Source organism: Macaca nemestrina, chromosome 4 (assembly GCF_043159975.1).
Source record: "Macaca nemestrina isolate mMacNem1 chromosome 4, mMacNem.hap1, whole genome shotgun sequence".
In the NCBI taxonomy this organism is placed as follows: Eukaryota; Metazoa; Chordata; class Mammalia; order Primates; family Cercopithecidae; genus Macaca; species Macaca nemestrina.
Window position 1 is genome coordinate 86,197,807 of NC_092128.1, and position 18,219 is coordinate 86,216,025.

Sequence of the window (18,219 nt, forward strand, 5' to 3'; positions counted from 1 at the left end):
AATTGCTATTTACTGTTTCCTAAATATAATGAATATATTTTAAATTATGCTCAAATATAATAAGATCATCATTGATTTATATGTTCTCTATATGAAAATGTAATAATGGTTTTATGAGATTTTCATAATTTAATGTCATAATTATATATATATATATATATATATATTTTTTTTTTTTTTTTTGAGAAAGAGGGTCTTGCTCTGTCACTCAGGCTGGAGTGCAGTGGACCCACCACAAATAACTGTAGCCTCGACCTCCGGGTACCAAGTGATCCTCACATCTCACTCAGCCTCCTGAGTATTTGGGACTACAGGCGTGCACCACCACACCTGACTAATTTATTTTATTTTTTGTAGATACAGCATCTTGCGATATTGCCCGGGCTGGTCTTGAACTACTGGGCTCAAGCAATCTGCCTGCCTCAGCCTCCCAAAGTCCTGGGATTACAGGCGAGACCCATCACACCCAGCCCAATTGTATTTATTTTTTCTCATGGTGGGTAAAATTTACCTTTTTTAAGGTTGCTAATATGTTATAATCATATTGTGCTAAATCTTATAAAATTAATTTCAATACCAACCTAGAGAACATAGCAATTTTAAAGGTGGAAAGACATAACAGGACTAAAAAATTCACTCACTCTAGTAATTTAAATTAAGTGCATTTGTCATTAATTTATTATGCTTTTGAGAGAAATACTAAATTCTTAGAAGGCAGATAGCTCACTATTTTCTGTTCAATACTGAATTTATAGATAAAACAAATATGTTCAAATATATTTTATTGCAAAAGGTAAATAAACTATATATCCTATACTGTAATTTTTGGAGTGTCTATTAAATAAAAATATTTAAATGAATGACAAATTTAAATTATTTAACACATCGTACTCTTTATTAGTTTCACATTGGCCTGACCCTAGTTAATTTAGCAAAAATATTTCCATTGCCAAATTTATTTTGACAACCATAATAGTTTTTATTTCATTCATTTACATAATATGCATTTATTAGCCACTAATTCTTTAGTAGACACTTATATATACTAGGTATACAGCAGTGAAAAGTAGATTAATTTCTTTTAAAGTTTATAGGCCACCATAAATACAATAATGAAAACTGTTATGTACTACAATAGATAAATGCAAGGGTTTTATGGAACCAAACAAACAAAATCCAAAATCTTCCCCAGGTGCAGTGGCTCATGCTTGTAATCCCACCAGTTTGGGAGGTTGAGGCAGGTGGATCACTTGAGGCCAGGAGTTGAAGTCTAGCCTGGGCAACATGGCAAAATGCCATCTTTACAAAATACAAAAAAATTAGCTGGCCAACATTGGTGGCCACCTGTAATCCCAGCTACTCAGGAGGCAGAGACAAAAGAATCGCTTGAACCCAGGAGATGGAGGTTGCGGTGAGCTGAGACACACACTGCATTCCAGCCTGGGCTGGAAAATCTTTTTTGGAAGGATAGAACAATCAGAGGTAAAGGGAAAATAATTCTCCAGGCAGAGGTAATGTCTTGTGCAAAGAAATACCAATGCATTATGGCACGGTAGATTGAGAGAAGTGAAAATCGTTAAATTGGAGATGGGATGACAATGGAGTGTGTGAAAGATGAAACTGGAGAGACGGAACCAAGTTTTGACTAGCTCTGCATGTGATAAGGAGTGTATTATATTCCTTTCTCTAAACTATAGGCACATTTAGCTTCATTTGAGTGGTGGTCTGAAAAGGAAACAGTGGGTGATGGGTTGAGAGATAAAGAACGAAAAAATGAAGAGTTTCTTTAGGATAATATCCAATTAAAAGTAATATTGGCTGATACATCTATTGCTCTTTAAAATACTCTAGGATTCCCAGGAAACAGTGTCTATTGTTGATGGCTCATTCTAATATTTTTCTATAGTAGACACAAAATGTATAGTGGCTCTGAGTATAAACATGTACACATGTACATGTAGCTGTGTTTTTAATAAACTTTATTTTATAGTAGTTTAGTATTTTCAGAAGTGCTGCAATAAAAACAACTCTCCTAAAAGTGTCATCCTATATCCTTCACTTGGTTTCCCCTATTGCTAACACATCGTTATGCTGCATTTGCCACAACTAAGAAACCCACAGGTACGTTAGTATTAACTGAATTCCACACTTTATTTAGATTTTACTAGTTGGGATTTTGTATATTTAATCTCTAACATTCTTTTTCTGTTTTCGAGTTCCATCCAGATGCAGTATTTTTTCACGCACTTCAGTGGCTTTGCTTTGAATATAAAATTTCAGCATTCAAGTACTTTATGTATAATGTCAGCAAAAATGAAGTTATAATCCTGACACTGTTATATTTTATATGACATCCATGAATTTAAACACATTTTATTATTATTATTTTATTATTAGCAAATTGGATAGAGTATTATTCTTAAGGCATTATAGTAAGATGTATAATCAAAGATTGAAGTGGCATGCAAAAGCATATATTGCAGTGTATATGCAGTAAAGAAGTCTCACTTAAAATGACACTCTATCAACAGCCCTCCCTTTTGGTGAGTACTATTAAGCTTAAAATTGGCTTAAAATGCAAATAATATGGTTAGAAATTCTAGAAAGTTGAATTCTTATGTGTAACATCTTCAAAAGTTCTGCTGCTTTAATTTTCTTAGTAATATGGAAGAAATATACTTAATTTCATATTTCAATGTGAGATGAGCTTAATTTCACATTTCATTTCACAAATCAATTTTCTTTTCAAAGATGTGGCCCATTTATTATTTGTTCTAAAATACATTGTTACCTTGGTACCTGCCAAATTATAGGCCTTATGTAAAAATGTTGGTGAGGAAAATCTTAACAAATGACTCAACAAAAACGAGGAGACCTGAAGTGTGCTTTATAATTTTGATGTCTAGAAAGTCCTCTTTCAAGCCTTTAACCATCACAGGCCCTTAAAACATCTCTCTTATCTTCCAAGGGACCTAGAAATGCTAGGTTAGAATCCAGGCTGACTTGCAATCCCTATATCTCATTTCCCACCATGCACGTTCCCGCATTCCCCCTCCAAAAATATTTAGCAGCTTGTCATGCATTCTCAATGTTCATTTCCTTATTCAGCACATTCCGTAACAACATGGCATGAGTTTGTAAAGACAAATTATTCTGGCAATAAAACAAGTGTGAGCCTCATTTTACATAGATTTTTGCTGCTTTGTTACTTTGTATGCATTGATTTAATAAAGAAAAGTACACAGAAGAAGCCAAGATAGAGATTACAATAAACTGGACTCAAGCTCCAACCTGGCATTGTTCAATACCGATGTCGTGGGCTCCTTTTAGATTCATATTTATAGTTTTGAAAATAGATGACTTAAATATATCATCTCCAAGATTTCTTCTAGTTCTGAAGTCAATGATGCTCTGATAATTTTTCCCTTTGATAATTCCTCAGGTAATTAATGAACTGCATTGATTTCCCCAGAGCAACTTCAAATGCAGCTACTTCCTTTATTGGAAGCTTTCTCTCTGAAAATGCAACTACTGGAGATTTCAGTTGTCTTTAATAAAAGAGAAATATGTAAGTCAGAAGAGAGTAAAGATTTTGGAGACTGTAATTTTCATTAGCCATATATCCAGCCTATATTTTTGGCCTTTTGAAAAGCTGTATTAATGCAGCAATTTTTTAAGAAGGAGGAATGAACAGTACCCCTTTCCTCCATCACAGGCTCTGTTTTCCCCTTCATTAACTGCCCTGAAGCCTTAGTCCAATCTTGAACTATGCAGCTGTAAAACAGGCAGTGATTTTGTTTGTATTTAATCATCCAGAGTTCCAGCACAAGCTATAGGTTATGAATATATACATATTTCCTTTCCACGTATATTGCTTAGAAGTGTTTCTTGAATTGAATAGTGCCTTCCTTACCCAAATTCACATGTTGAAATCTGAGTCCTGAAACTCTCTAAATGTGACCTTATTTCGAAACAGGGTTGTTGTAGAAGTAATTAGTTAAGATGTGGTCATGCTGGAGTATGGTGATTCCCTAAACCAATATGCCTGGTATCCTCCTAAAAAGGAAATTTGGACAAAGAAACAGGAAGAATGCCATGTGAAAATAAGTATTATGGTGTCACAAGCCCAGAAAGAACCAGAACCTAAGAGAGAGAACCAGAAAAGATCTTTTCCTCATGCCTTTAGAGGAGCATTGCTCTGGCAATACCTTGATTTTGACTTGACTTGTAGCCTCCAGAACTGTGAGATAATAAATTTCTGTTTTTCTAAGCTACCCAGTTAGTAATATCTTCTTATTGCAGCTCTAGAAAAATAATACAAGCATCATCACAGGTCTATAGTATGGGAGTTTGGGGTTGAATTTCTGTTAAGATCCATTCCAGGAAATGTATTAGTGCCATCCGTGGCTTATAGATTGGTTTTGCCTATGCTGCTGTTTGGGTTAGCACACATGTCAGTGTATTTTTCTATGACGTATAATACATCTGGTTTCAAGTACTTGGCTTTATCATTTACTAGCTGTGTAATTAACCTCACTGATCTTCAGTTCCCTGAGAATGATAATACTTGATCTAGAGAACCATAGGCTTATTTATGAGGATTAGGAGAGATAACAGAAGTGAAAAACAATATGGAGGCATGTAGAAGAGCATTAGAGTGCAGAGATTAAGATCAAGGGCCCTGGAACCAGGCTGCAGGAGTTCAAGTTCTACTTTTTCCTTTATTAGTTGTGTGACTGAACTATAGACTCAGCTCTACTATTTTAAAATAAGAGCTATAATAATTCCTGTGTATGAAGGCTGTTGTGAAGATGAAATAAGTCAATATATAAAGAGATTTTAGAAGAGCGGCACATAGAACATACTCATTAAATAGTATCTAACAAAACTACCTCGCAAAGTATTTTGAACCATGCAAATGTTTGATCATTATAATTTATAGTTAAGAAATAGCTTATTGACTTTACACACCAATATTAAGTATGCATGATTACTGATTTTACACATCAGTTACTCTGACTTTCTAGCTCACTGTTCAACATACATTTCAGTATCATGTATTTTCATAACCAAGAAGAGCTAAGCAAGGATGATGACAAAAAAAGGGTTGTTATCAAGTAGATCAGGGTTTCCCCATGAGTCAAAAGAACTCCACAAGTAGAGGCTATTTCTGGTATTCATTAATCTTGTCATTTCCTTGTGTGAGAATATTTTAGAGCCAAACATTTTTGGATCATGTTATTGATCTAATATGATAACAAAAAGCAAAGCATTCAAGTAGATTTTAGAGAATTAGTTTAAAAAAAAAACACTTTAAAAAATTTTTACTGAAAACCTTGTTTACATATATTTGAATGGAGATACCTTATCTATACATCACCCTCCTGGGTTACAGTAAATTAAAAAATAGTCATTCTGCTTTCTCACATTGCCATATACTTTAAGTTGAGTTTCTGGGTCAAATAAAATACTTCTATTGATAAACAGCATTTGCTTCATGTGTGTCTGGCCTCACAGAAGGAAAAGAAAGATTTTAGCATCTGGCCTTACAGAGAAGAAAGAAGCATTTTAGTAAAACACCTTCTATTAGTGTTTTGTTGTTGTTGTTGTTGTTGTTGTTGTTTTTGAGGAAATAGAAATAGCTGAGACTTAAAAACAAATTAGAGTACCATGTTTATTCTATTTCATACAACTTACCCAGGAAGTATATAACTGGAGGACAGACTGTCTCAGTGCTGTGGATAAGTTATAGTCTTCAGAACTATGATGTGTTTGGTGTCCGGCCCACATAATATTAACTTCTGCAAAACACATAATTTGCAATGAGCCATGAGAATAAGAACAAAGCAACTTCCATTTTCAGTTATGCATGCTGCTCTGTTGAGTGAGGAATAAAAATCTGGAACATCTCTGTAAAAGCTGGCCAATATAATTATAATTAAAATATGCTGCCTGAAATAATTTTTGGAACCAGAGACTGTATGCACTGTAAATAAATAAAATTGAAAGCATAGCCAATAAATACATATAGTTTATATGTTATAATTAAATGCCTCCAACAAGCTGACATTAATTCCAAAATTTACACTTTGCTAACATATTATAATACGACAGATTATAAAAGCTAGCTGGTAATGTTGTGACAATACACTCAATGGATAGTGATGATTTTTCAGCATGTGATAACATGTTTCTAACTAAAGAAAAATGATCTGATGGGAGAAATTGGTATGGAAATTTTGGAATAAAATATTAATGAAATTGTTTCCTCATGGCTTTCTGAGAAGTCTCAAAATCTGTTGGAATAAGAAGCAAAGCATAGCATAGTAGTATTTTGCACTAAGGTCTCAGATATTCTTTTATTTACAAAAATATATTAGGTAACAGTTACCTATGGTTTTCACATACCTTACCAAAATACTAAATCATTTCTAAATTTTCCCACATAGTTTTATTTGTGTTCATAAAAAAGAAAATGATTATTGTTTATTTTCATCAAGCACTGTACAGATTGCTTTCATACTGTCTTGGAATTCATACAGACTCCAAAGAAGAGTGGCCTTTTATAAAAATTTTTACAACCAATATGACACTGTGTTGATCCCCTAAGTAGCTGACACAGAATAGTACAAGTCATTTTTTTATTCTGCCCATATTTCTAAATTGTATTGCCATTTTTCATTTCCTAACAAAATCAGAGATCAAAATGTCACATTATACTGTATTCAGTTTTAAAAAATATGTTCTTAGCTAAAGTAACTTATGTTTAGTCTGTTGCTACAAATCCACGAAATGGAATTAGCTATGTGACCTGATCATCATATCCTTGCCAGTATAGATTAGAAATTAAATCTTTGAGGCTTGGATGTATAGGAACTAACCAGTGGACCTAGAACTGGAAATATCAAGTTAATTGTCTTTGCATTTGCCGTATACTGACAGTTAAAATGCATAGTACATAGCAGAATAATTTTAGAATTTTTTATGAAAATTATAATCATATATACATATATATATATATTCAATCTGGGTAAATTTTGTCCATTTCTTTCAAAATGAAAGTTCTCTGAACAGTCTGTGTAGAGAATTACCAAACAAAATTGTTAAACAAAAAGTCTTGGTAAACAAATGGTAGCTCATAGGTATAAGAAGGACTTAATTCTGTATAATAAGGAATATTATGAACAGATAACAAATGCCATTTTTATTAAAGTCATATATTTTTCAGTGGAACATGTATTGTCATCAACCATCAGCAGACATGTAACTTAGATCCCAATTGGTTGGGATCATTTGTAGGATTATTTTAATCATTTGTAGGAATGACATTGTATTTCTCTGCCAGCAATTAAGGAAATTGTTCTTACACAAAAGAGAACTACTTCACCATAATGACTTCTAAAAATATCCAGTCATAATCTTTGAAATAACATAGAACTAAATTATCTGGTTTATTGATAAGCCTAATGGCTGTACCTAAGAAATATACAAAGACCCTTGTGGCACTTTACATCTTCAGATGTGAAGTGGAAGTTGATTAAGAAGTAATAAATTTGATGAATCCCCTAAAGTTTGAAAACCGCTTACAGATAGAGATCTTGAAGTAATCTAAACACCATTTTCTCTTTAGAACATACTCACTGCTGAACATTTTATAACTTGTGACTTATAAACCTTCATTAAAATCAATACATTGTCTAGTTTTTGACCTGTCAGGATTTGGTTTTAAAAAATTCATTCTAATGCAGCCACAAAATGAGTTAACAAGAGGATGAGCTAATCAGACGAGGTTCCATTAGAGAATTATAATATATATTGGGAGCCACTTCCTGGTACCCTCTACAGAAGCTAAACGGTGAAACAAAGAATCCACAAAGGTGGAGGTTAAAGATCTATCTCTTTAGTTGTTTCAAAAGCATTTACTTCCTATCACAAACTGTGTGTAACACAAGCCTCATTCAATGAGGTACAGCTGTACAAACAGGGCACAGTAACAGGATCCTACTGCCTCACCTCATTTTCAGAATTGGTAAAAAAACAAGGAATACTGAATTTGTTTCATAGTCTATATTCAGCTTATTGGAGGTAAATTATTGTTACAAAAGTAGTTATAAAAATGCATTTTATGGAAAGTTATTCCAGTAGTTCTTTTGTGAACAAAATGAGAAAAACTTAACAGTGCATTTATATGATCATCTTTCCTAATACTTGAATTGATGAATTATCTGTTTTAAGAAGTGAAAACAAATATTGAGGAGAAAAAGATATTATTGAGAATAAGCTTCTCTCTGTGAAAGACTTCATATAATTATACATTCTGTTCAATAATATTTTTCTTTTTCTGTAAGCAAATTATAGATAATATTAATACATGTATGTTATTATAATTTTTCAATGATATAATTAGAAATAATTATGCTGCTTTCTAGTGCCAAATGTAATTCTGTATATTTTATTAATATATTGGCCAACACTTCCATTCATTTGGTCAACATTTTATGTAGTGTGTGTGTGTGGTCTGTGTTGTATTTTTGAATTTCCTTTTCAATATTTTTATGAAGATGTAACTTACATACAACAAAATCCATCTTCTTTTAATGTTCGGTTCTATGAGTTTTTAACAAATGCCGTTGTTCAATGATTACTGCAATCTAGATACAGAACAATTTTACTACCCCATGGAGTTCCCCCACCGCCTTTTTGTGGTTGTGGTAGTCAGACTTCAAGATGGTTTCCTGTTTCAGATAATTCAAGTTCTGGACTTTGAACTGATAATGCAGTGGAATGAAACTTTTGGGAACAGGAAAGAAGTGAGCATCTTTTGAATGTGGGAGAAATATAAATCACTGAGGTCCAAAGGGCTAACTAGGCAACGCAGCCTCTAGAATGGCCCCCAGTGATTCCTGTCCAACGGTGTTTATGCCTTTTTTTTTTTTTAGTATCTCTCTTTTTTTAAAAATTTATTTATTATTATTATACTTTAAGTTGTAGGGTACACGTGCATAACATGCAGGTTTGTTACATATGTATACTTGTGCCTTGTTGGTGTGCTGCACCCATCAACTCATCATTTACATCAGGTATAACTCCCAATGCCTTTTATAATCTCCTGTCTTTGAGTGTGAGCTAGATTTACTGACTTTCTTCTAGTAAACAGAAATTTAGCAAAGATGATGGCATGTCACTTCTGATACCAGGTTTAAAGAAGATAGTAGCTTGTGTCTTGGCTGTCCTCTCTTACACTCAAACACTCTCTAAGAAAAAGCTGGCTACCTTGTTATGAGCGCCCTTTGAAGAAATACATATGTCAGGGAAGTGGGCTAACCAGCCAGCAAGGAACTGAGCTCCTCAGTCCAAGCCCCATGAAGAACTGAATTCTGCCAACAACCATGTAACAGAGTTTGGATGCAGATCTTTCTCCATGTGAGCAGTCCAATGACACTGCAGTCTGCAAAGACCTGAACCGACTAGCAGCAACCTCCTGAAAGAACTTGAGCCAGAGACATTCACCTAAACTATGCCCCAATTTCTAACCCACAGAAACTAGGAGATAATAAGCATTTCTTGTTTTAAGCTCCTAACTTGTTACAAGCAATAGATAATTAATGCAGTGGTCAAAAACCCCTCACTCCCACCCCCACCCCATTCTCAGTTGCTAGCATCCAATGATTTGTTTTCTTTCCTTTTAGTTTTGCCTTTTTAAGTGTATCCTGTCAATAACATCATATAGTATTTTTAGCCTTTTGAGTCTGTTGTCTTTTTTTCATTTAGCATAATGCATTAAAGATCCCTCCATTTTGCTGTTTTTATGAGTTTTTCCTTTTTATCATTAGTATTCCACTTGAATGACTATATCACAATTTCATTTTGTTTTTATCTATTCACTAGTTGAAGAGCATTTCAGTTGTTTCCAGTTTTTGACAGATAAAATTTCTATCAAGTAGTTATTATAGAGGTTTTCTGTGGACATGAGATTTTATTTCACATGGGTAAATACGTAGGCGTGGGATTATTGAGCTGTATGATGTGCCTACATTTAGCTTGTTAAGAAACTATCAAATTGTTTTCCAAAGTGGCTGTGCCTTTTATTATTAGCATCAGCAGTGTGTGAGAGTCCAAGTTGCTCCACATCTCTGGCAGCACTTGACATCATTAATTTTATTTGTATTTATTTGACAGCCATTATAATAGGTATGCAGTGGTATCACCTTGAAAATTTAATTTACATTGCTGTAATGACAATGGCTCTATGTACCTAATTGCCATCTATGTATCTTCTTTTTGAAGTGTCTGTTCAAAATTTGTGCCCATATTTTAAATGAGTTGTTTTCTTAAGTTTTGAGACATCTTTGTATCTTCTGCATACAAGTCCTTTATCAAACATGTGATTTGCATTTATTTTCTTCCAGACCGTAGCCTTTTTTAAATAGTGTCACATAAAGAACAAAAGTTTTAATTTTCATGAAATCCAATTTGTATACTTGACAGTTTTATTTAGCTTTCCAGTGTATATAACAAAAAACAAAGGAAATTTTTGAGAAATTTTTCAGAAAAATGAGAAATACCTAAATATTCAGAATCGAACCTTCACAGGAACTGTGAAAAATAAATTCCTGTTTATTACAAATTCCCCAGCCTCAGGTATTCTGTTATAGCAGAACAAAATGGACTAAGGCATAGCTCTTCTGTTCTATAGTCATTGTACAGTATGCTAAATGTTGCATAAAGTGCTCGTAATATGCTTTTAGTGGTGTCAAACATCACTACCATTTTGCAAAATACAATAGCAAGCTGCATGAGTCTAGAAATTACTTAATCCCAACCTTTAATTTTATAAATAATGAAAATAAAATTGAAAGGAAGAATGGAAAAAATGAGTTTTATTAAAGGAGAACTTTTTTTTTCATTTTTCTCTTTCTCAGCAGTGACTTATTTGATACATTCTCTCCTCTTTTGGATTTTGTTTTAATCCTTCAGAAATGGAGGTGACTGGGCCCAAGTGTTCTCTGGGACAATCATGGCACATCTTTGGTAATTTCAAATATGTAAAAGGCATTAAAGAGCTCAACACATACTATTAAATGATAGTGTTAAATTTCTTGAATTGTAGCAACTGTCTTTAACAAGATATCTAAATATAAATATTGAATTTTTAAGTTTATATTGAAAACAATCATCCCTTCGAACTTGGAGATGCCCATAAAAATGAATCCTTTAAAAGTCTGTTTTGTCTTTTCTTACTAGCAAAGCATAATTGATAAATAAATATAATAAATTGAGCCAAGTAAATGAAATAAAATTAGTAACAGACTCAAGCTACCAAACTAAAGTCTAACTCAAAAATATAATAGCCCATGAATAACAATAAATATATACTACTTTCTTTCACTATTCTCTATTCATTGAATGAACTAGAAATGCCATCGATCTTATCATCATAATTTCATTCACTTCCTAAAGCAACAAATAAAGTTGGTGATGATAAAATAAATGGCATTGCTAATTCATTCAGTACATAGAAACTTTCTTCTTGTAATTTTTCTAATCTATCCTTGCTCATTTAATATCAGAACGCAAATTGCTAAGGCCGAGCCTCCATATTTTTGTTCAACACATTTTTTATATAGCTATATGTTCAGCATCATACAAACCAGGCTTATGAAGGAGCAACCAAATTTTTTACTTTATTTTTTAATTTATTTTTTATTTTTTTCAGATGGAGTCTCACACTGTCGACCAGGCTGGGGTGCAGTGGTGCAATTTCCACTCACTGCAAGCTCCACCTCCAGGGTTCACACCATTCTCCTGCCTCAGCCTCCTGAGCAGCTGAGATTACAGGCGCCCTCCACCACACCTGGCTAATTTTTTTGTGTGTTTGTATTTTCAGTAGAGATGCAGTTTCACTGTGTTAGCCAGGATGGTCTCGATCTCCTGACCTTGTGATCCACCCACCTCGGCCTCCCAGAGTGTTGGGATTACAGGTGTGAGCCACCGGGCCGGATGTTTGGCCACATGTAGACATTAAATAATCTCTCTGGAAGAATAAGTTCCATGAGTCTTTAGGAGTCACTTTAGGATGGCGCTAAAACTGTGACAAACACTATACCGTCCCTTTATTGTATCCTGTAATCACACTTTAAAACGTTTTTTTTTTTTTCTTTTTAATTTGTGTTCAGATGGAAACTTTTAAGTTCTGGTATGCAGAATTTTTAAAAAGATGTCTCCATTTGTGTGATAATATTCTCTCAAAATTTAATCAAAATAAGACGATAGATTTTTAGTATGAAGTAAAAAGTACCTTAAGAATTTATCATCTCTTCAACCTAAACTTTTGTTTCCATACAATCCAAAAGCAAGAAATAATGTAGTGCTTATTGTCATTTGAATAAAATGCTTAAAAATCTAAATAATATTGATTACAATATTATTGGTAATAATAATAAATATCAGAGATTATAAACACATAAAAGCAAGAATGCTTATCATGTAGTAGGCCATATTTAGAACACTTTACAGGCATTAACTCATACAGTTCCCAGAACTGAACTAGAAGGTAGATATTTTTATAGTTCCCACTTTATAGATGAGGAAACAGAGATACAATAATATTTAATAACTTACATAATGATTATTCCTGTTACATATTAATAATTTTTTATTTGTTGCAGAGACTATATTTTCTAGCCCCTTACCACCTTGATGGGTTTATGGAACTGTTTCATAATGATGCAGTGTGAGGGACAATCACATGTTTTACTTTGAGCCAAGGTAAAGAACTGGTGTGCCTTCTTCACCATCTCTCTGTTCCTCTCTAACAGCAATCAACATGATGAATATTTAGCAGAGAACACTAAAGCCCTAGGGTATGCAAAGACACCAGATGGAAGGATTCTGGGTCCCTCAATGACAGCATGGAGCAGAGTATCCCCTGACTCATACTGAACAAGGCTGTGAATGAAAAATAAATATTCATTGTGCTAATTCACTGGGATTTGCTATTGCTCAGTGAACTAACTGTAATACATCCTCACTATTATTTTTTTATTAATACATATGAATGTGGTGCAATAACCACAAATATCAGTGATTTATCAGTCTATCTTCTTCACTCAGTTTCTTACAGACTGTGTTCTATAGGGAAAGCACTTCCTAGGAAACTAGTAAGCTGGTGCCTATGTTTCTAAAAGTAACCAACTAGCATAGCTCAAAGTAACATATTTTCTTATCATCAACCTTTCAAAGTTACTGCTACAAAGAGATGTCTATAGAAAATTGAGAACATGACCAGCCACGATAGCTACGCCCGTCATCCCAGCACTTTGGGAGGCTGAGGTGAGCAGATCACGAGATCAAGAGATCAAGACCATCCTGCCCAACATGGTGAAACCCCATCTCTACTAAAAATACAAAAATTAGCTGGGTGTGGTGGCGTGTGCCTGCAGTCCCAGCTACTTGGGAGGCTGAGGCAGGATAACCGGTTGGACCCAGGAAGCGGAGGTCGCAGTAAGCCAAGATCGTATCACTGCACTCCAGCCTGGTGACAGAGTGAGATTCCGTCTCAAAAGAAGAAAAAAAAAAAAAGAAAATCCAGAACATATCCTGTAGCTTTTCCCTCCCTCCCTTCCTTCTGCTACTTTGAATCATTCTTCACTTCGTTCTCTGCCTCTTGCCTTTGGCAGTTGTGTTTAACGAAACATGTCAAAGAAAGAAAAACAGTGCTCATATCTTATCAGTAGTGGCTGCAAGTCCCATTTCCATTGTCCTCTTACAGTGCCCACTTATTTTCAACAGTTTCTGGTCTTATACCCTTGTCCTTTGAGCGTCACCGTGCTTTGAAAAGCCCAAGTCTGGCTATTTGTTTTTCCCAAAATGTAGGTTAATTTTATTTTTGTGGCCCAAAGACCCACCATTATATCAGTTATGTATGATTTTATCTTTCCCTTTACTACCTACAAATATTAAGAATTGGGTAATACAGTGTAAAACATGCCAGATCAAGGAGCAAGAACAAGAAATTTTGAACTTTACCAGGAGCTCAGGCTAGGAACTGGGATGAGACCCTCCCCCGCCGACCCCGTCTCTTGCTTCCAATCTCTCCCCACACTTTATCTAACCCCTTCCAAACTAGAGCCTTGTCCAAAACCACAAAACACCAAACCAGCTGTATTTTGAAAATAAATGTGTATTTCCCTTAGTCTGCCTTAGGCAAGTGAAAGAGAAAGTGAGAGAGGGTTTCTGATCTCACTGCAAAAACAGACAAAGAGAGATGCCTGTGGGCTTCCCAAGTTTAAGGACTAACAGCAGTCCCCTCTTAAAATATTATTGAATATGGTACTTATGTCCAATAAGTACCAGTATTTCCATTTCATGATGAGTTATATGTCTTTATACAGGCAGATCTGAGAACACAAGCTCACAAACATGCATTTTGTTGAGAAAAGGTGCTTCAAATTCCTAAAAGCCAGTTTACCACCAAGATTCCTGAATACCACTCAGTCATAGGAGATTATTGCTCATATATATGTTTTGGAAACCAGAAAAGGGAAGAATGAAAGTGAATCCGTGAAGAGAAAGGAGAAATGAGGTACATTTTCTCAAGAAATTAATGAGACAGAGAAAAGCCACAATGTAATTTGTATATACACAAATACATTTTGTGTGTATTGTGCATCTCTGTGTGTATTTATGTGTATTTGCTAAGGTAGAAAAAACAGGTATAATAAACACTCATAGCTTCATCTTATTTTCCATATTTAAGTGTTACAGATATGTAGTACGGTGCTCATGGTTTCACCTATGGGCAGATGAGAAAGAAACTGTGTTGGTTACGTGTGAGAGCCGAGAGAGCTCCACATTATAGTCACCATTCAAAGCAGAGTGAGCTTTATTACATGTTGCCAGCCTCTGCAATACTTGCAACCCAGGAGATGAAGTGGTTGCCTACTAACCAAGAAAAAAATGTGTAAAATTTAACTTTATTGACCAATCTATTACAAAGTTATATTTAAGGTTAATAGAAAGTAATGTTATGGATAAGACAGTCTGATTTCAAGTTATACTCCTTTTTCTCTTAGCTCCATCATTCCCATTTGTATTCATCGCCAGTCATTTGTGTGCTGATAATGGCCAATACCAAATAATTACCTAGATCTCTCGATTTGAACTTAGACTTCCTTAGCCCTAGGCCATGTGCCTGGTAATTTGTTAGGGGATCCTAAATAATATTTTTGATGGCGTGCATAAAGAGCTTTTCCTCCCTAAATAGAATATGTGTTATTTAAAACAAAGCATTCTAAAGTAGTATGAATACTGGAATTTCCAGAAATGTAACAGGCCAGTGAAGAAATGTTTTTGAATAAGGGAGATTACTATATTTCTCAAACATAAAGAAAACCAGTCGTGTACATAGGAAAACAGTCCTTCTCTGCAAAAGTGGTCATGATTAGATAAAAACACTTTGAAATAAAATTTATCAGTACTACATTATAAAATAATTATGAATTTGACAGTTTTTATGTTGCCTGAAAATCATTTATCTACTTAATGAAACCAAATTCTGGTGCACTTTGTTCCTGGTTGTCAGCACTAACATTAACACCATGACTTTGGTTTTGGTGCAGTTAAGGATTTTATCATGCTTAAATACATTCAAAAGGAGTTCACATGCTTTACATAGATTGAAAGCAAGAAATCTTCCAAAGCATTTAATGACATGTATTTGGCAGCCATAATAACCTGAGTAGCACAATTAGGAGGCAGAAATCATGGGAGAACTGTCTTGATGTCAATAGAGTTAGCTAGGATTGGCAAGCACTCTTAAAACACTCCTCCCGTGCAGCACACTTGCCTGCGGTGAGACACAATGAACTTCTGCCATATTATATTTGGAAAAATGCTTTATATAATTTGTCTCCACAAGCTACAGAATCCATTTTGAAAGGATACCAACATAAGGAAAGCGAAACAACCAGGAATTGTTAGCAAAAGACAAGAAAGTAGAAAAAAAAAGAGCACTGAAATTACTAGGTAGAAAGTAACTGCAATCTCTCTTCATTCCTCCCTAATGAGCCTCCTGAGTGGATGTATATTACCCCTGTCAACAAAATCTTACCAGGATCTCTTCGCTACTAATAAGGACTCCCTATTTGTCTTAATATTTGTCTTGCTATTCTGAAACTAACTTTAGAACTTCATAGCAAATGAGTGTGGCTTTCAGAATAGAAACTTTCAGTGTTACTGAATTTGCAAGGAATAAGGCTGTGTCCAATGAAAGTGCCAGATTGGGCCGGGCGTAGTGGCTCACGCCTGTAATCCCAGCACTTTGGGAGGCTGAGGTGGGCAGATCACGAGGTCAGGAGATCCAGACCATCCTGGCTAACACGGTGAAACCTGGTCTCTACTAAAAGATACAAAAAATTAGCTGGGCATGGTGGCAGGTGCCTGTAGTTCCAGCTACTTGGGAGGCTGAGGCAGGAGAATGGTGTGAACCTGGGAGACAGAGCTTGCAGTGAGCTGAGATCATGCCACTGCACTCCAGCCTGGGCAACAGAGCAGGACTCCATCTCCAAAAAACAAAACAACAACAACAAAAAAAAAAAAAAAAAAAAAAAAAAAAAGAAAGGAAAAGAAAAGAAAAGAAAGTGCCATACTGAATCAGAACTGAATAATGCCCTCATTGAAACAGGTTGGTCTATCCTTTGCTAATGATGTCATATAGATTAGCATTGTCAGTGGTCTTTGAAAAAGCAATCTGACCCTGTGATAGATTTCTGTCTGTGCATTTAGAAATTTTGTTCCTCACTCTATTATTACCAATTATAGATGTTGTTATTTTGATAACTTAGTTTGTTCTTTCCTCTGTTCCTTTCATGGTACTCCTTAAATCTGAATGTATGTCTGGTTTTAAAGGTGCGATACCAGTGACTATCAGGTCTTGCTACAACAGGAGGAAGAGGTCTTATGTAATATTCTTTGACCTTTTGACATTGAGAGATGGAAGGTTTTATGTAGGAACATTTCCCCCATTATTCTAGTACAGGTAACCTCATATCCTACCCCTTTTATTCCCCAACCTTGACCCTTGAATGACATTACATCCAAACCCAAATCTATTTACTAACTGAATTGATTCCCTTCTGCCCATGCTTGCTCTTTTTGCTTTTTGGTCTCATACTGATACAGGAGGAGGGCAGGGTAGTGCTGGGAAGGGAAAGGCGTGGTCCGCTCCACCCACGAGGCCTGTATCCACAGGCTTAGATGAGGACAGACACTCCTGCCTTCATGCCCAAATGTTGCATTTCCCAAGACCACCTTGACCTGCCGCACCCCCATCCTGTGCCTATAAAAATCCTGAGACCCTAGTGGACAGAGACACAAGCAGCTGGACATCGAGAGGAACACACAAGTGGAAGAAGACACAAGTGGCTGGATGTCAGGAGGAAGGCACCAGTGTAAGAGCACACTAACAGTTGCTAGCAGGCAGCAGGCCATCAACCAGCAGAATGATGCAGAGTTTGCCTGGGGAGGTCAGAGGGCAGCCCGGGCTGCTGAGTGGCCGGACTCCAGGGAAAACCAACTTCCCACTCCATCTCCCTTCTGGCTTCCCCATCTGCTGAGAGCTACTTCCACTCAATAAAACTTTGCACTCATTCTCCAAGTCCACCTGTGTTCCAATTCTTCTGGTACACCAAGACAGGAAGCCCCGGGATACAGAAAACCCTCTGTCCTTGTGATGAGGCAGGGCGTCTAATTGAGCTGATAAACATAAGCTAGGAGCTGTAAAGATTCACCCCTAGATGCTGTTGTGGGGTTGGAGCCCCACAGCCTGCCCATCTGCATGTTCCCCCTAGAGCTTTCAGCAGCAGGGCACCAAAGAAGCAAGCCACGCCCCATTGCATGCCCTGCAAGGGGCCAAGGGAACTTCTCTTGTTTCAGTACTTTGACTATTATACCTTTAATTACTCCCCTCCTAACTCCCACCAAGATTTCATTATTGGTTTTCATCAATCCACTGTATTGTCAGCATCCTTCCTTTGCTGTTCTATAACTACTTCCCTAGATTGATGCCTTATTACCTCATTACCATTAACAGGTACTCAGTGAATGGTATCTGTGTATGAGATGTGCTGTCCATGTGGCACTCAAAATCTAGTGCAGGCATCAGCAAACTGTCACCATAAAACAAACCCTGCCTACCACTTGATTTGTACCGCCAGAGAG

At 35.6% G+C, this 18,219-nt stretch overlaps 1 protein-coding gene across 7 annotated transcripts in view; it reads right to left on the reverse strand.

Moving 5' to 3' along the window:
* The window catches only part of LOC105475614 (alkylglycerol monooxygenase), a 423,463-nt gene that overhangs the window by 294,304 nt on the left and 110,940 nt on the right, over window positions 1–18,219 (reverse strand). For all 7 annotated transcript variants that reach the window (XR_011622194.1, XM_011731037.3, XM_011731035.2 and 4 more), the window contains exon 4: window positions 5,698–5,801. Coding sequence is in view for 6 of the 7 variants with exons in the window: in XM_011731037.3 (XP_011729339.2) it covers window positions 5,698–5,801 (104 nt within the window). In the remaining variant the exon portion in view is untranslated. The remainder of the gene's footprint in view (window positions 1–5,697; window positions 5,802–18,219) is intronic.